The sequence below is a fragment of the Vanellus vanellus genome, assembly GCF_965231255.1.
Source record: "Vanellus vanellus genome assembly, chromosome: 2".
In the NCBI taxonomy this organism is placed as follows: domain Eukaryota; kingdom Metazoa; phylum Chordata; class Aves; order Charadriiformes; family Charadriidae; genus Vanellus; species Vanellus vanellus.
Window position 1 is genome coordinate 58,323,863 of NC_138906.1, and position 19,089 is coordinate 58,342,951.

A 19,089-nucleotide genomic window follows, 5' to 3' on the forward strand; every position below is an offset into this window, starting at 1 on the left:
GCTTTGCCAAGATTTCTGCAATGCAAATAGGGAAACTGTCAGGCAATAATATTTTACAGTTTATTTTTCTTTCTCCTCTGAAGGTCAAATGGTCTTTCCTATATATAGCTACTATGGCGGTTGAGGATTAATTCTGAGGAATTTTGAGACTATACCTCTGAAACATGCTGTGTTTTGAGAGGGATACCTTGTGCTGGTTCCTGTCTCAGGGCTATTCTTGTCCTTTGGTGTGGTAGTCTTTATTAAAGAGGAAGGGTAAGTTCAGCTCTTGTGTTTAAATCCTCAACAATTTCCACTTCTGAGAAAGTGAAAGATGCAAAGGGAAAATGAAAGGGCAAAGTAAACCCAAATGAATTGGCCACCTCCCATTTTTCTTGGTTTTGCAACTCAGAACAACCAACAACATCGTTTGATATTTGCTAGTCCAACACCAATTAACTTCATAAAGGTCCATGCCTTTTTGGAGAGCTCTGACAATATAGAAAAAGGAGAGCAAGTTGCCTCCTTAGCCAATAGTCTTCCTGGAGAGACAGGGACTAGAAATCTTTAGGCCCTCTGGGCTTAAGATTCAAAGTCTTTCTCCAGTGCTGATGGAGTTGGGCAGAGCTCTTCAAAAAATATATTAACTCTTTCTGCCCCTGCTCTGCACCCCTCAAGTCTCTCCAACCCTATCTGACCATTATCTGTCCTGCACAGATTTGCCCTATCTTTGTATTTAAGATTGAAATATATCTACTTTGGTGATAAAAGTCACGGAGCCAAGACTGAAGAAAGGAATATTCATATTAAAGGAAGTCTCTTCTGAGACAGTGGAGTCTCAGATTTCCTAACTGAACAGTGTTGGCAACCCTTATTTTCGTTATGTCCTTTGAGTATTTGGTAAGCTGAAGAGCATTACAACTCTGAAAGAATGAATCCTCCAGCCTGAAAATTTTAGTCATCTGTTCAGAAATGTATTGGTCTATGCTCTCAACAGCGGGGGAAAGTAACCATGATCTTGACACCAATTAGGTTTCTTGAATTTAGGTTTCTGTCCCCTTCTTTCACTCACTGGTGGCTTCCTCGTACAGCTATGGCAAACTGCCATAGAGATTTGCATAGGCTCCTAGCCTTCTCACGTATTCTCCTTCTTTTTTCTGCATAAATAGCATGCCCGTGTCTAGTGGTATGTCATCCTTTCGCAGTTCCTAGTTTTACCAATATCTGTTAAATTTCCCAAATTATAGTCTTTACCACAGTTCACAAGATAGACAGTGGTTCCATTATTTGAGAGTATCACTTGTACATAAGAGTCTTTGTAAATTTCTGTTGCTTGGAGGACAGCAAAAGTGTTTCCTACCATACACAAAATCTTAATAAAAAAAAAAAAAAAAGGTTTAATTCCTTATCTTTAATATAGGCTAGTGAATATGTTTGGTGCATGATTTCCTTACTTGCAATTCTTAGGACTAAAAATAGTTTCATAAATACTTTATTTTCTGTTTCATTTTCATGCACATGTGTTAGGAAGACAAATAAGTGTGCCAGAAATATTGTGTGAGCAGTAATTCTTGACAGATGAGAAGTGGGAACGGATTGAGGAAAACCTCTGAGAGTCTGGTTTTGGTGAAACTTCTTGTTCGGTTAGAAGAGAATAAAAACGGTTCTGATAAAGATGAGATTTGCCTGCCCTTGTATTTCCTTAACACTCACACCATATATTCCGGTGTCACAGATTTTGGTGTTGGTTTTGTGGTTTGTTTCTTTTTTCATCCAAGCATGTTCCTCCTTTGAATTCTGATCTTACTCTTTTCATGCTGTAACAGTTCCTTTTCTCTGTTTTTCACAGACTGTTTTTGAGAGGAACTGTCAATCTGATGACTGTGCTGCTGATTTGAAACTTCAGGGTAAATTATTGCTGTCTAGGTGAGTAGATGAACTTTTTTTTCTTTTTCTTTCTTACACACTAGTATGCCGTTCATTTTATGTAAGATGGCATTGAAAAATCAAAATACAAACACAGATATTTTATATCCAGACTAGAAGAATAATGACAATGATATTGGCTTCAGAGCAGAAAGGTCTCAAGATGTACACAGAATCTGAATTGCTGAAGTGATGGGCTCTGTGGACACACAGGGCAAGATGCCTTCACCTTTCCAATCAGAATAGACAAAACTGGAGGGGAAAAAAAAAAAAAGCATAATGGAGAGGGGCAGGGAAAGTAAAGCTGCATGCCCAAATCAAGTACAAATGTGGACCATGTCATTTTTCGAAGACAATAAAATACTGTTTATGACTAAAGTCCTGTTTAGGACTAAAACTGCATGCAGAAAAGTAGTTCTGTTCAGAAAAAATGTCATATGGAAGGTTAAAAAAAAAAAAACTCAAAACATGGCAAATTATCATCAAATTACCTTTTTCTGTTTCTGAACTTGTGTAGTTTTGCTAATTCTCCTGAAATACTGCTTTTCTTTGTCAGATTCTTTTTGTTAGTAACTTGGGGAGGGGCATCTGATTTCACTTTCTTCCGGGATAATAAACCTCATCAGACAGACCAGAGGTGAAGTTTATGTTCTGTCCCCTGTGACTGGTGATCCTAGGAAAATGCCTATTGTTTTGCCAGGATGTAGTTATTCAATTTCGGGATAAATCAGGCTAAAGGTGAACTTTACACATCACTTGTGTTTCCTTTTTTTTAGCATTTTTAGCACATTTTTAGAGATGGAACTGCTGATGCGAGTTATTTAATTGTGTGCTAGAGGTTTTGCTGTTTGATGGAAGTGCTCTGTGAAATGCTTTGCTTTCTGGTCAGGAAAGAGAGGGGAAGACTCCCCTGCTTTAGGTGGGGAGTGAGGGGGAAGGAAGACTTAACAGTCAGGAGATATACACACGTTTTATACAAGTCTGCAGCATTCTGTAACTGTACTCGGAGATTAAACTGAACCAGAGTCAAGTCTGAGAAGTTACAGAATTCTCCAGACACGACTGAAGTCCACAGGAATGTTCCAGGGGGTTGGCTGGGAGCAGGCTTAGGTCTCAGGTTGCAGAGTCCAAGCTTTGACTTGGATTAGTCTGGATTTTTGACCTTTTGCTCAATCTTCATGGTGAGCAAAATCTGTTGGGAGCTGGAGACATGTCTGTGCGGACTAGGGAAGCCAGTGAGGGATTTTGCCCTGCAGTTGAGGAATAATCAATAAAAAGCAAGGGACAAGTCTAAAACTTTGTCATTCAGTGTATAGTAATCACAGGAGTAAGAGCTGTATTTGTGATTGGAGCATTAGACTGTTTATTTTTATGGCTGTTATTTATGTTATCTTGGCAATTTAAAAGCCACAACTGTCAAAAAAGCTTAGGACATTCAAATACAGTTTCTACTTTTGTATAGCAAAATGTTGAACAAATGCTCTCCAATCTTCTTTATACAGTGACACTCTGAAGTCCTTTTTGAAATAAACAGGATGTCGTCAAATCCATCAAGCCTGCACAGAATGGGTTTTCTTTAGCTAAAGGGCTGTGTAAGCTTCAGTTATTAAGAAAAAACGCAGTGGGTATCTCTAAAGTAAACAGATTTTATTTTTTTTTTTTTTAATTATTGCATGTAAAACTACAAAAACACGCTATGGATTCTGATGTTAGAGAAGAGCCTGTCTTGAAGAATATGGTCATTTTTCCAGTCCCACATGTTTTGTGCTAAAGAATCCTATCAGCATTTTTCCACGTTATTCCTGCTTATGCTAAGTCTGTGTACAAAGCATATATTTTTTTTTTTTGTAGAAAGAGAAAAAAGGTGACTCTTTTATTACTATCTGCAGTAAACAATTGACTTCATTGTTAGCAAGATTATGGCAATGTCTTTGTCTAAGTAATCACGTCTGACTAAATTCAGTGCACTTATTATGGTAATGCCTTTGTCTAAATAATCATGTCCAACTAAATTAGGTGCACTTATTGGAAAGAATGCAATTAATGACACACAGATACGTTGGACTGAAATAAACAGGATGTTTATGGGAAGGCAGCAGTAAGTGCTGTCTCTCAGATCTACTGCAGCTCTTTGAAGATGTCACTGGACGTATGGATAGGGTGTTTCAGTTAAGATCATCTACCTGTGCTTGCAAAAGACTTTTATTAAGATTTCTCACCAAAGGTTCACAAAGAAAGCCCAGGTCTGAGAGGAATGGTGCCTGGGCATTACTACCTAATTAAAAGGTAGTCGACAGAGAGGAGGAGTAAATGGTTTGTTTTACTGGTGGACAAAACTCCACAAGTGCTTGTGCTGGGGCCAGTGGTATTCAGTGTATTCATAAATGATCAGGGAATCTAATCTGCTAGAAATGAATAGCAAGGTAATAAAGTTTGCTAATCATAGTCAACTATTCAGAGCAATGAAAAGAACAAACAAGGAAGTATGTTTTCATAAAGCATGTGATTAATTTGTGGATTTTACTGTTGAGGATGTTATAAATGCTGAGGTTTTACATGGTAGAGAAATGGCAAATATGAATGCTGGAATTTGCAGAAATATATCGGCAAAATAACACTGTGCTTGCCTTGTTCTTTCATAGGCCTCTTGCTTTTAGACATGGTTGCATATAGGACTCTCTGCTAGATGGACCAAGCTTGGTCTAGCTGTTCTTACACACTTTTCATGAATTTGTAGCATGTTAGTGCCAAAAGCTGTGCAGAGAGCTATATATTGTAAAGTATAGTTTTTTTCATAACTATATATAATATGCTTTCAGGAGTGTGCTGGTTTGAGCGTTTGTGTGCATAGGAAGTTAGCTCAGATTACATTATCATCAAGAGAATTGCTTGCTGAGGTCACTCTTGCTAGCTCAGGAACTGCACAAGTTACTCCAATTTAGAGTTCACCTGGGATGCATTTGAATCACTAGAATTACCCAGTTAAAAGATTGCACCCAGCTTTGAGGATGCCAAACCTGCATACCAAATGACTAATAGGAAAACCAGCTGATGCTGGCAAGAGCTAGCGAGGTCTGCTCTGATTTTGCTTTTCTTGGGGTCCTCCTTCTCTTCTGAAAGCTTATTCATGTGCCCTCAAATTGGTAGCACTGCACTTGAATAAATAACAAATAGCCCGGGATGTCAACACTCGGTCTAGGAAATGACCAAATATATGGCCATTTATCCAAAGTACTTGAACCAAGCAAATCTGCATGTGTAACTTTGAAATTTCACTGTTGTTCTGACCAGGTGTGATTGGGTTTGCCTCGTTATATCCTGATGTTGAGGTGCTGCTGCATGTGGAAACAGTGCTACTGGGCAAGTTGACACCCTCCACTGTGAAGCTGGAGAAGAGGGTAGGGTAGTACTGCTTGATAGTGGGCAATGACAAAAAAACTTAAAGCCTTCTAACTCTATCTGGAAGGTTTTGCAAAGATTTGGGAAGGTGGGACGTGGTGGTGATTCCTGTAATTGTTTGAATGTTTCTGTTATAGTGAAAGGTGTCCTTGGAGACTTGGGCTGAAGACCAGGGTAGCATGCTGTACTGGGGTGAAGAAGAGTTAGAATGCATTTATTCTAAAGGTTTATTTTTATTTATTTATTCTATTTATTCTAAATACATTTATTCTAAATTTATTCTAAAGAAAAAGGTTTGTTTTGAGTAACAGATGAATCTCTTTAAGGCTTGTCCACCTTCATTAGCATCAGTTTGCATGTAAACCCACGCCAACTAAGAAGTAGGGATTGTGGGATGAGGGAGCCAGACTCTTCCTGTTTGTGGCGGATGGCATGTGGGGCAAGAGTCATGGACTGTGGCTTGGTAGGTTCAGACCAGAGATTTGTAAAAACTTTCTTATGTAAGCAGTTCGTGCAGCATGGGAATGAGGTGTGCAGAGATGGTGTGCGCTGCCATCTTAGGTTTCAGGACTTGGCTAGATAAGGTCCCAGCTGACCTTATCTGTTGTTGGCAATAGTCCTGCGTGGACGATAAGAATGTATGACCTCTAGAGATCCCTTCCAACCAACTTTTCTGCAGTTTTGTGACTCGTCTTGAGCTAAATACTCTCTGTAACCTGAGCAAAATCGCCTCAAGAAAAACGAGCTCCTTGCCAATATAGAAACACCTACCTAGAATGGTTATGGGTGTCTTCCAGTGCTGTGGCTGGAAACCTGCCTGTGGGACTCGTTGCCTCTTCCTTATGCCACCTCTGCCAGTGAGAACATGCATCACAAGAGGGGACAGTAATATTGAAGGCTGGATCTATCAAAGCAAACTGTACAGATTAAACTTTCTAGGGCAGACATTACAAGGTAATTTGTAGAAACAGCTGCAATGGTGTGTGTTAGTATTCTTACAAGCGGTCCTTTTAGTGGTTGCCCTGGACTTATTCGTAGGAGTATGAATGTTAGCCTAAAACTACAGGTGGCAATTTAAGAGTAGGGAAGAGGGAGCCATGGAGCGTGCTGGGGACTTGGTGAAGGCAGTGCTGGGAGAAGCTGAAGCAGCAGAAGAGAGGCGTTTCATCTTTCCAGTCATGACTGTTTTCAAATCCATTTTTCTTTAAGAATAAACATGTGAGGTTTTGGCAGGACAGAGCAGAGAAACTGCTCGTTGCCTCCCCTTCAAAGAGTCTCCAGTGTTAAATCTTGCAGCTGTCATAGGAGATACCAAAATTTGGCCCTATCCATGCAGTAATGCCCTGTGTTGAGGGGAGAAGGGAGGGCGAAAGAGATTTCTGAAGGAAGAGAATTAAAAGTATCTTAGTGTAAAGAAGGTGTTTATGTATTGCATACGAGTAACTTTAATGACACAACCTGAAACCGTAAGAGAAATAGGAATATAATATTTTGCAATAAACTTTATTTTTATGTCCACAGCTTTGGGACAGCAATAGGAAACTAGTTTTCCTTTCCAGCAATCCAGTACTGAAAATCAAAATGCAATCAGACTGTTCTGTTAGCTATTATTTTCAAATATTGTTTAATATTAAAAGTATATTTATTACATATCATGCTTGACTTCAATGCCTCTCTCTGTTTTCTCAGCACAGCAAATGTCTTTTCCATCAGGTTTCTGTAGCAAATAGCACATTTTTATTGAGCCTCTCCTTAGCTACTTGTTTAGAGGCTGAACTGCATCTGTTTCCTCAAGATGTGCTGGGGGAAACTCTGAAGTAGATGTTCTGTAGAAGATTAGACCTCCCTAGCCTTTAAAATCTGCTAATCCATTCTTCTGGTACTTTATATCGGAGAAAAGCACTCTGGTCTTTTAAGAAGAACCTGAAAGTGCTGAGGGAACAGGGTTGACAGGAGCACACATCTTGTCTGACATACCAAGGCAGTTGCAGGTCCTGAGCTGATGTCTACCCATCTGATTGTCACTCTGCAAAGGGAATGGTATTTCTTAAGCCCTGTTTAGGCTGTAATGGGAACCAAGTGAAAACTGCGGAGAAGACATTTGAGTTACAGTGAGGGTGTTTGAAAAAACAGACTTTCTTCCAACTATAATAAACAAACCAGCTAAAAAGACCAGAGCAGAATGGGTGGTGGCTTCCCTGTGAGATGCAGCTAGGAAGGAAATCCTGAATGGCTGTGTAAATATACTGGCAGCCCATGTGTTGCACTAAATAGAGCAGCTTTACCAAAAACAAACAGTACAAGAAGAAAGATGATGTTGCAGCATGTCATGTAGCTGCTGTGTTCCAGCCCGAGTTGTGTGCATGGTATGTAAATCAGATTGTGAGCGCTGGACTATGAACCCCTTGGATAGAAAATGCAGCAATAAATACTGTTATAATAAATATTATAGCAACAGAAAATGCTGTAACAGATATTGCTATTCCTGAGAAGGTTCCAGGAGGAAGTCTGTCTTCCATATATTTATGTGACGTGAGGCTACCCTTCGTCCATCATTAGAAACAGAATTACTCACCCATTGGAGGGTTTCTGCGTGTATGTTTGACTGTTTGGAATAAGCAGCTTGCTTTTATGTGTTGGTTTAGAGCTTTCTTAACGGCCACCATTCATTAGACTCAAATTTATGTTCGTCTGCTACAGACTGGCTGAGGTTCCCGTATATACTGTTGAAAACTGTTTATTTTGGAAATGTGAAATTGGAAGCAAAAGTCATAGAAAGCCAAAGGGTTGACAGGTGGATTTTGCAGAGATTTTCAAAGTTTTTCAAATTGTGGCGTTTTTTTTTGAGTTGGAGTCAATGCTTTCAAAAGTTCACTTGTGAAATGGGATTTTTGAGAAATGCCCTTTTCCCATTGAAAGGTCAAGTTTGTGACTTGGGCCGTCTCTGCTTCTGTCGGTCCCTCTGGAATTAACCAGAGAATGGACAAAACCCCAGTCTGTCAAAAATTTCATCAAGCCTGAAATGTTTCCATTTTAATGAAATGCTAATTTATGGCGAAAAAGTATTTTCCAGATATCTTCTGATCATCTCCAGAGAAGGTTTGTGTTTTTTTTCCCAAATAAATTCCTTCTGTGACTTAGCGAAGGATTAACATGTTTTCTGCCAATGTTTCTCCTTTTGTTTCTGTGATCCCTGTTGTCTTATGCATGGCTCTCTTGATATGCAGGTAAATGAATATCTAAACCTCTAATTTCACAGGCAGGTAAATGGTGTGATGTTGTGATGTGATCTTTTAGGATGTAATCTCAAAGTACCTAACCCAGACCTCACTGAAAAGACAAGGGAGAGTGTGCACTACCACTCCATGTCCCCCTCAGTCCTCGAGCTTGCAACTCTGAAGTTTGTAAGCATATTATTTGTATTAATGAAGAAAGAATAATTTAACATAGGTGGCTAGCTATGCAACTGCAAAATGGATTATTTTGAAGTGCTGTGTATTGATGCAATGAAGAATATGCTCACAGACCTATTAAAATCAGTGGCGGGATTCCCTCTGATTCACTGGACACATCATCAGACATTAGACACCTAGATTTGAAAAATGAATCTCACCAGTTTCATAATGACTTGTCAAATTATTACAGAACCTGAGCTGAAAGAATCCAGAAATCGTATATAAAAACGTGTGTTATGACTGCTTTGTCCAATTTGCTTTTCACCAGCGTGAGATGTAACAGCCCAGAACGTAGGCTAGTGCAGTAACAGTGCAGAAAGTCAGTGTCTTCTGAAGGGAGGAGCAACAACATAAAACTTTGATCAGAAAGATTAAAACTTTTTGAGTGTATCTCATGAATACAGTACTGTTTTTAAAAAATAATAAAAAATTAATAAAGGTTTTCACTTATCATAGGCTTTTGTAAACCCATGGAGAAAAGCTGCAAGCCTGTGGTTTAATGTGGGAAACAAAGCTGTTTCATAAATTTGACCAAGCTCACGCCTCGGCACTTATCTTCCTTTGATCACACAACGGGAATTTGTTTCCAGAGAGGCCTCACATTTCATGGCATGCCCGTTGCGGTTTCATGCCCCTGAAGTGCATCTTAACAAAACAGTCATGATGAGGAAAAACAATATCCTTTCATTTGGAGCTTAATTACGTGCTCTGATAATATCTGTTTTTCCCTTCCTCTTCATTCATAGCAGATGAAGAATTTGTTTTCACTTATTTTATCTTTCATTGAACAAACACTTCTTTCAAAAATATTTTTGACGTTCTGTTTACCCTAGACAGGCTACCCTAAATAGCCGAGCTGCTCAGATGGAGCTAATTTTCTGCTTTACAAAAAACAACAAAAGAAGAATGAGAAAATGCTATGGTTTGGCATTTCCAGCACTAGGAATGTGGTCTTGAGCTTTCAGTCAGGACTTTGTGTGTATAAAGCTGTGTGTACCAACATGGGTATTTCCAACCTCTGGGACACAAGGACGAAACCATGACTGATCCCACTACAGTCATGTGCTGCCCACTGGTTACTTGCCCATACCTCAGTGCTGTCGTAACTCCAGATCTTTTGAAGTACCAAAAGAGTTGTTTCCAGGGAGAAAAGAATGACAAAACATTGGAAAAATGAATATGAGTAGCTTGCTTTCAGTTTTCTTAGAAAACCATGCCAAGTTTCACACTGTGATTTAAGTATTTTCATAAATTATAGCATAGTTTAATGTTATTTCAAAGTAATTTTCTGCACTGTAAAGGGTGCAGTGAAAATTCTTATACCATCAATTTGCGTTTTTGTATATTTATAATTCTATTTAAAATTAAATCTTTTTTGTGAATCCAGGAAGCAGAGTTCTGATTTCTAATGTATGTTTACTTTTATTTATTTTTTACCTACAGACTGTTGCTAGTGTATTGAATGCTGCATTTGTGAGGTACACGGAAAACTTTGTTGTAGCTCATCCAGGATCTGATTTGCAGTTTCCTGAAAGGGCTACCCAGCAGAGCCAGCGATTATTTAGGATGTAGTACAAATTGCTGTGGGAGCATTGTCTCAGGAATGAGTGAATGTTTTCCCTTGGTGAGGGTGAATGGGGATAAAGGAATGGCTTCTTGGTTTCCATCTGGTTAGTTGCACTCAGAGCTTCATAAATCTCTCCCAAAATAAATAAATAAGTCCAGTTTGATAGCAGAGAGCAGTACCGTTCCTTTTGAACACATGGTGATTGAACCCGTACGGATGGTAATAGAGCCATCAAGTGATGAGTGGTAACAAACCTCAGCAGTCCACATCTCATACAGGAATACAGATTCCCAATCTCTATTTTCTAATAACAGACCACTGATGATCGGTCAGGGATACTGTACAAGTCTTGTCCCTTCTTAAATACTGGTTTGTTTTATAAGAATCGCTTGACTGTATCCACTGGAGTAGGGTTCTGCTGTTTAAACTAGACCCTAATGAGATGTTCTTTCATGTAATTTGAATGCATTGCTGAACTAACATATAACCTGGCCCTCCTTGTGAACATCCCAACATCAGTATTTTATGGGCCTAGGATAGTTCAAATCACTATTTTGTTTCTTGCTCTAGCAATCAAAATATAAAGCTAACAAAACAAAAGCTTAACTTCAGGCAGCGCTGTCATACATTAGCTGCCTCCAGAGGTGGAAGTTCTCGATACTGTACAGACCACAATGAAAAGCAGATGCTCCATTGTTTTGGATTTGCTGAATACATCTTGGCTGTTGCATACATGCATGTGTTTGTGTATATGCAAACATATACACATACTCTTTTATGATGCAGCTACATGAACTTTTTTCTGTAGTACGTCCTGCAATTACAAAATCTGGTAAAGCTGAGGTTCTTCACAGGTCGCCAGGTAAATTGTCTTGCTGGTTCTGCGTGAGCTATAGAAGAGATGTGCTGATATGAGTATATGTTGTTTATCATGTTTGACATTTAGACATAACTTGCTCCTGATGTGTAACACCTGCTACTGCAAAACAGATTTCCTAAAGTAAAAACCTGTGCTGTTTCTAATGTTTCATCTCTGATAAACTGTTTTTTTTATTGACCACTGAAAGGGATCACTGAATAGGGCACTGGTATTTTTCTGCCTCATCAATGCTCGGCTGAGTAAGTTTTTTAAATTATATATTGCACCCCAGCATCCCAGGAATGGGACAAGCAGTTGAAGCTGCATAATAAGAGCAGATCTATTTCTGAAGGCAAAATTTCTATAGTAAATACATGGTTTGCGTGATGACTTTGTTAATGTTCTAATACCTAGAAACAGTATGTTAAAAAGTGCTACTTAATTAATCCTCAACTTTCAGGGCCAGATCTACGGTCAACAATCATCTGTTTCAACAAAGCTCTTGAAATATTTTAACAAACAGGGAAAATACGTAGTGTTTTTTCTCTTCACATCAGGCTATTACATGCAACTTCCAGCTACATGCCTGGTAGCATTTATCTTTTGCATCTCTTTCTGCCACTGGTAACTAGTTTTTGTTTGTGCTCCAACCTTAGGATGCTGTTTTACACATGCATGCAGGGATAACTTTGTCCTAGGGGGACAGTACCATTGGTATCAAGGACACTGCTTGTGATTATAAAAGGTTTTGGTTTGTACGTGTGTCTGCAAGAGTGAAAGATTAGTTTAGAACTTCTATAGATGTTGTGCCTCATCTTGCTTTCATGTGACAGTTTCATAAACCAGAGTAACTCTATTTAAACCAACAGCTTCTCCCTGGAGTAAACATTGTGTGAAAACAGAGTTGCTCTTTCCCTGTTGATTCTTCAGTTCTGTTTATAAAGGGTTTTGAACATCTGGGTACAATTGAAATTACTGATAATAATAAAAGCCACCAGATTTCTATAGGGTGATAAGGGGTATTTTTATGTGTATGTTGTGCCCCGCTCTGTCCTTTTTACTTAAAGGTTTGAAGACATAGGTTGCTGGGAATTGTATCTATTTTGTAGTTATGGAGGATTTATGTGGAGAAACTACATTGAGGGAAGAGAGGACAATTTCTAGAGCAGCTTTGAATTTATCATAACTAGCTGTAACTAGAAGTCCCTCTTGTTTCAATACCATACTAAAGAGCAAAAAGGATTTCCTAGAGTGTTCGCCCCCCTCCCCCCCCCCTCTGTTTAGTACCCAGATACATTCGTTTTTAAAATTAAAGGTAATGCTCTGTGCCATATTCCTGAATTGCAATACGTATGGCGACTGAAGTGCAGATGATGGCAGATCAGAAGGGTACCAGCATGGGCAGTTCCACCACCTTGGCCCTGGCCTCACTGGAGTAAGCACTTTTTTCCTATAGGACATTCAGTCCCTTCCTGTGGGGAAACATTGGCACATTGTTACTCAGTCTTCATAGGGAGCAATATTGGTATGATATTATTCCCAAACTGTTCTCTGCTGACACAGGACCTCTGTTGGCCTCTCCTTCAATTCTCTGTTATGTTTTTGCCATCATCTGCATCTCAGCTAAGCTGTGATCATCAACTGCATGAGGTCTCGTAGCACCTTTGCTAGAGTAGGCTTCAGTGCAAGAGGGGGAAGGCAGCAGCTCAGCTAATGCAGAATAAGCTCTGGTAGCTTGAGTATTTGTCTGAGTCCTTAGTCTAGACTGGCTGTAAACTTTGCAGGGAGAATTGACCTTGAACACACATGCGACGGCAAGACAGTGTAACCAAGAGGTGTAAAATCCAGTAGAGTTTCCCCCTGTGGAGTTGTTTGAAATTGTTTCCTTGGATTTGTTTATGGGGCTGCTACCTCTCAGTTTTGCACTGAGACATCAGATGAATTCCCAGAAGATCGGTTGAGGGTTTCAGCTTTTCATTAGCCCTTGAGGTTTAAGTGTTTGCAAAACTCCTCCCAAAGCTCAGCTGACTCTGGAGCCTGTGATAAAACCCCAACATGAGAAAGATTTTCAGGGTTGATGTAAGCAGTCTGTGGGGACAAAAGTGATATTCAGGTATCATAGTGCCTATGAAGACCAACTGTGACACTGATTGGTGAAGGTAGCAATCTATTTGGATCTGTTGCAGGACCAATGTTGCTTACTCACGCCTTTTACTGATTTAAAAGAAAAATGTGGGACTCCTATTTAATTTCATCTGATGGAGTTGGAGGACAGTTTGGACTTTAGTTGTTCGAAGCATTTTTACCCACGTGCAGTCTAACTGACCCCAGCCGTAACTTCCACTGTCCATGCAGCAATAGCAGTGATTTATCTATGTAGGTGCTGAGTTACTGTAAGGAAAGAAAGGCCCCTAATATAAAAGGGAAAGTCAGTGACCTGGACTAACAGGGTAAGTGCGACCCTGTCACATTCCTTGCCCTGTGTATGATCAGCACAGGCTAAGAGGAAGTGCTAAATGCTTTTTCAATTTTATTTTTGTTTTAAATTCTCTCTAGTGCAGGAAATGGAGAAATATGTCCCTGCCTACCTTTTGGAATGCAGATTATGTCTCCCTTGACCCATGTTAATAAAAACACCGGCATCTTGAGGGGTGGGGGAATGAAAATTGCAGATCTTTTCAGTTTGCCTTTTCCAGCCAGTCTTTCTTACCTTGCTGACCATAGTGCAATGGTGTGGCACAGGTATTAATAAAGAATGTTAAAGCATGCAAAAAAGATGATACTTGTTTTATCCTGGAATTTAGTTTCCTTTTCTTAATCGCTTAAGAGGAAAACTTTAAATATTTGGTTTACTTTGGATGTTTAGTACTACGGCCGGTGAATTCAAAACCATGGCAGAAATTTGGAGCCTGACATTCAGAATTGCTTGTTACCTACAAGTCTGGGTCATGTGAATGAAAGCTGCAGGTATTTAGTACTTCTGAATGTCAACTTTCTTTCCCTTTCCTTGCAGACATTGGTAGCTTGACATATTTCACATGTCTGTACGTATGTGTGTGCAAATGTGGTTGCCTATATATCATGTATATGTAGATCTACAGTCTACCCAGAACTTTTACGCAGTTGATAATTCGTGTGTACTCCCTGATGTAATGAGATGGTGTACTTCTGTCCAATTAAGTGTTTATATCTTGACATTTTTTTCCCTTCCTTTCTTCCCTGTTTTAATTTTTTTTTTTTTATTATTTTTTGAGTCTGCTGCGTGTTTATTTTTAGCCTGTCTTCCTTGATGTGGGCACAGTTATGAGGTGCTGAAGATGCCGGTCACTTTATAATTCTAATCCAACAAAATGTAAACTGAAAGCCATTGCTTGATTACGTTTCTTAAATTGTTTGACATACCTCGTCGAGATATAGGGGTGGCTTTGCTTTGTTTTCTTGTTTCTAGTGGGTGACAACAGTTCTTTAGTTCTATATTTTCACGTGGCAGCTGTGCTGCTTAATGTGCGGCAGGCGCTAGAGGATGGCACCGGGTTGGCAGCAGAGCTGCTCCAGCACCGCAGCAGGCTGTCTGCGCCCCATGACGTTACGCTCTTGAGCAGCAAACAGGGCCTGGGAGCTCCCCTGTGAGCGGGGAGATTCCTAATCCTCTTCTCACTGCAAGTGAACCTGATTGATTCCAGATGTACACAGATTTAATGACTCAGAAAGCTGCTCTCTTAAAATGGGACTTACAGCACAGTCTCGTATAACCTTTCAGGGGAAGACCTGAACTCCTCTGTCAGCCTAAAATCAGTGAGGTTTTTCAGAGTTTAGTAGTGTGTGAATTTTGTGTAGGAGCAACTACAGTTGCTCTTAGAAAGTTGCTTTTCTTTCTCTGCTGAAGAAAAGGTTGTTAAAAAAATCATTTGGATATGATTTACTTCTAACAGAGGAGTTGTAGCTTTAGAAAGGAGTAACACAACTCAATGGTGTTTATTTTGATGTTATTTTTTGTGGGTTTAGTTTTAAATACAGTTTCATTCTGAGTATTTTTTATTATTCAGCAGGAATGGGAGTATTCTCGGTTGTCTTAACTTTATGTTAAATCTCAACGTGCTGCTACTACCAATTCAGAGAGGATTCTGTAGCGTGCGTTGCATTTTGTATCAACCCTGCATAAGATAAATATCTTGTAACATTCCTTTGCTTCCTGAAGCGATACTCCCAGATTTTGCTAATGGGATTGATAGATGCTGATTAAGTTTTGAAGTGATTACAAGAAGTGAGATTATGAAGTTCATGAGAAATAGTTCACAGTGATAAATGGCTGTTTTATTTCTTTGCTCCCAAATACGCACTTCTGATTATTAGAAAATCCCAGCAGATTTTTTAGTTATCTTCATAATTTGCCTGCTTTTCAACAGTAAACATTGAAGTTGAGGCCAAAAGGTTAAATGCTAGCAAGTACTCTCGTATAGTTTTGTCATTAATTTGGTAAAAAAGGAGCAACAGCTCAAATTGTTTGAATCTCTCAAACTAGTTTTGCAGTGGATCCTGTGCTGTGTATGCTTTTGCAAATGTTTATTTGCACTGATAGTTGACTATAAGAATAAGCCATAACGTTTAGAAAGCAAAGTGTCCAATTATTGGTAGAATTGGTTGGTGTCTGCAGTTGATTGTAAGTATGAAAAAGCAGGTACATTTCCTGGAGACTTATATCTGCCTCATAAGATGCTGTCATTGAACTGTAAGCCATAATTTTGGGCTTAATAAATGAAAATCAACGTAAATTAAGTAGAGGAAATAAATATGGTATAAATGTCATCTGTGTTACGTGGAAAAGTTAAACTCACAATCCACAGCCATCAGCCTTAAAGCTTGAGTTGAGACCATCTTGCTCTGGGCTTCTCACTCACCAGAGCCCCTGGCTGCTTCAGTATGTACCTTTGGAAACCCATGTCTAGAAACTCCTTGGCAAACACAGGGAGATGGAGCCCAGTGAGCTCTGCTTTTGGAGGTCTGGTATGGCTGTGGTTGACAGAAGATGCTGAAGGATTTACAAGCACTGCGTTCTCGGAAACCCCACTTTTACACGGATGCTCTGGCTGCAGTACTACGAGCAAGGCTGGCAGAGGAGGGCTGGCAGCAGTAGAGGACAGGCTCCCTTTAAACACGGTTCTCATCCTGCACCTCTGCTGTTTTCAGAGAGTTGGTGATACTCAGACGAGCAGCGTGTTCCCAGCATATCCATTCCTTCATGGAAACTGAGTGAATGAAAGGCAGCTTGGTGGGCTATGGATTTTTCCATGCCGTTGCATGATGCTTTGTGTGCGTGCATCAGGCAACAGTGTCTGGCAGGGTGGGTGGTGTGAGGGTACGTTTCCTCAGGGGTTCCTCCTTCTGATTGTCACGCTGGCTGTGCCCCAGGGGAAATAATTTGGAGCATCTCTCTGCTGTGTGGCTGGAGGTCTCTGCCCTTTTCTGAACAGCTACTCAGTGTTTTCCCTGTGACACTGTCTCAGTTTCTCCAGGATGTATGAATGGTCTTAGATTCCAGTTATAACTGTAGCCAGTTTGATGATATTTTGGAAAGTTTTGCTTATTTTTACAACTATACGTCAGATATTTCAGATGATGTTTTACTGTACTTTTAGTTCCTTGACCTGCAGATCTGTGCATTGATTTTCTGTTTTTCTGTGATATATCTTTAGCCTTTATTCTTCCTTGTTAGCTTATCTTCTGGACAGACTAGTATGATTAAGTGTATACCAAATATCAAATAATAAATGTGTGTGTATAAATATTTATATTTCCCTCTGTGTGTGCATGTCTGTGTTCGTGTTCATAATCTGTGATGCCTTATTACAATAGTGTATTAATTCATGATGCATAGTTATTTTTTTAATCCAACCATTCCTTTGGTATTCCACTTGTAGAAGATGACTCCTTCGTGTTAGGTCCAGCATAAACACTCAAGGAAAGATTTGTCACATTCGTGGATGGTGGTTATAATTCTCATACATTTTTCCACTTACACCTGTTTCTGGATTTTATTTGACCCTCTTTTCTGGTTTGTTTTTTTTTTTTTTCTATTCGTAGCATAACTCTAAGAAGATTTTTCAGAAAGTTACTAGAACATTGAAATAAGTTTTAATTATTAATAGACAAAATGAAATACCCTGTTTATTTGAATAGGGGCGTGATATCTTACACTTGTTGCATTTCCCTTGTCCACTTTACAGTCTTCAACTATTTTATTCTCAATAAAATCGTATTAACAATAAGTCACATCACATAGTTTCACATGAGGATCATGGAGTTCCTTACAGTCACAAAAGGCAGTGTCAGAACAAGGACTCAGGAGCTGTTCATTCCCAGTACGGCGCCCAGCACACTGCACTGGCCATTCAGCACACTCCTGAATTACCGACAGCTGAGCTTTTAAGCAGTGGAGTTGTGACACTTTCATAGAAGGAATAAAGAAGGACCAGAGTGTGAAAGTTGCCCAGAGTTAAACCAATGTAATTGTTTCTGCCTACAGTGTTGATGACAGAACTGCTTACCTGGCCCTGGGAGCAGTGAGGAACATCTCACTTAACATTTCCATCTCTAACGTTGGGGATGATGCCTACGACACCAATGTTTTCTTCAATTTTTCTGGGGAGCTCTTCTTCATTAAAATGTGGCAAAAGGTAAGAAACGCCAATCTTGCTGTCAGCAAGTCTCTTAACTTCAAACCAATTTAGTTGCAAGATGTAGCAACAGCGAGTGGACCACACTGCTGAGACATTTGGACATTATTTCTGGTAATGCTGGGCTTGAATTTCTTCCAGGCTCTTTACTGAGTTTGTTTATTTTGTGGGTTTAATCTGTGTAAATTACACCCTTTGTGTTTCTGTAGGAGACACAGTGCTGTTATTTGGGGTGCACTAATGAAAAAGAAAGACTGTTTGGTTGAGGTACTAAGAGGTAGTGAAAGACTGGTTTGGAAACCAGTAGTATACCAAACAGCGCTGAAATACAAAGGGTCCCTCTAGTTTGAGTGGCGCCACACTGCATTCAGAAGTTCTGGTCGTCTCCTGAGCTGGACTCCTAGATTTTCTCCTCGTTGAAAGCAAGATACAAGGTTGTTCTTTGCTCATGACCTGGTGCAAGCTTGGGTTGTGGCCAGGAGACATCACTAGGTTCAAGAGCTCAAAAGTGCTTTTGATTTCACCTGCATCGAGTCAGGTGAATATTTTGAGCTTTAGTCTCTTTACATTTAGATTTACATACGTGGATGTTTTCATTAGCGTGACTTCATTTAGAGATAATGTTGAAATACAAACACTGATTTGAGCTTTTTACAAACTGACAGCTGCAAAAGCTTGTCTGAGTGCGAGTAATGTGAAAATAATCGTGCAAAATGGGAACTGTACAGTCGTAACAACATTCAGTCCGTTTGTTCCTGCTTTTCACAGTTGTTTGTCTCTCTGCTGGAGCTTTGCTTTGCTTTGTAATCTGTAAGAGCAATATTAAAAATCATAGTACAACTGTTGTGAAGTATGGGATTAACTCGGTCCATTGAACCAGTGACATTTTGCCATTATTTGTCATGTTTTATGATAGATTTCAGTTATTATAAGCCTCTTAAATTAACTCATTACATAATAAATGAAAATACGATAATTTCTTATGCACGTTAATTCTCTTGGTGTTCAGTTCTGACTACTATGTTTAATACAGTTGCAAGCCTCAGAAAGTTGTCTTTGTATTATAAGCTTAATTTTCAGACATTATGTGCTGCAAGTGTGCAGTTTATCAGGAGAAGAAAAGCAGGGGATAAAATAGAAATGCCTTAACGCCAATACGCAACTTCTTAATGGAAGTTTATGCGAAGACTTTCAGGGTCTGGCCCAGCCCCAATTGAAGTCAGTGGGGAG

At 39.5% G+C, this 19,089-nt stretch overlaps 1 protein-coding gene across 1 annotated transcript in view; it reads left to right on the forward strand.

Moving 5' to 3' along the window:
- Nucleotides 1-19,089, forward strand: part of ITGA9 (integrin subunit alpha 9) — a gene marked incomplete at its 5' end in the record, with an annotated part of 226,891 nt that overhangs the window by 132,237 nt on the left and 75,565 nt on the right. Inside the window, 2 exons of the mRNA XM_082480032.1 lie at nt 1,829-1,905; nt 17,709-17,859. Coding sequence (XP_082336158.1) covers nt 1,829-1,905; nt 17,709-17,859 — 228 coding nt within the window. The remainder of the gene's footprint in view (nt 1-1,828; nt 1,906-17,708; nt 17,860-19,089) is intronic.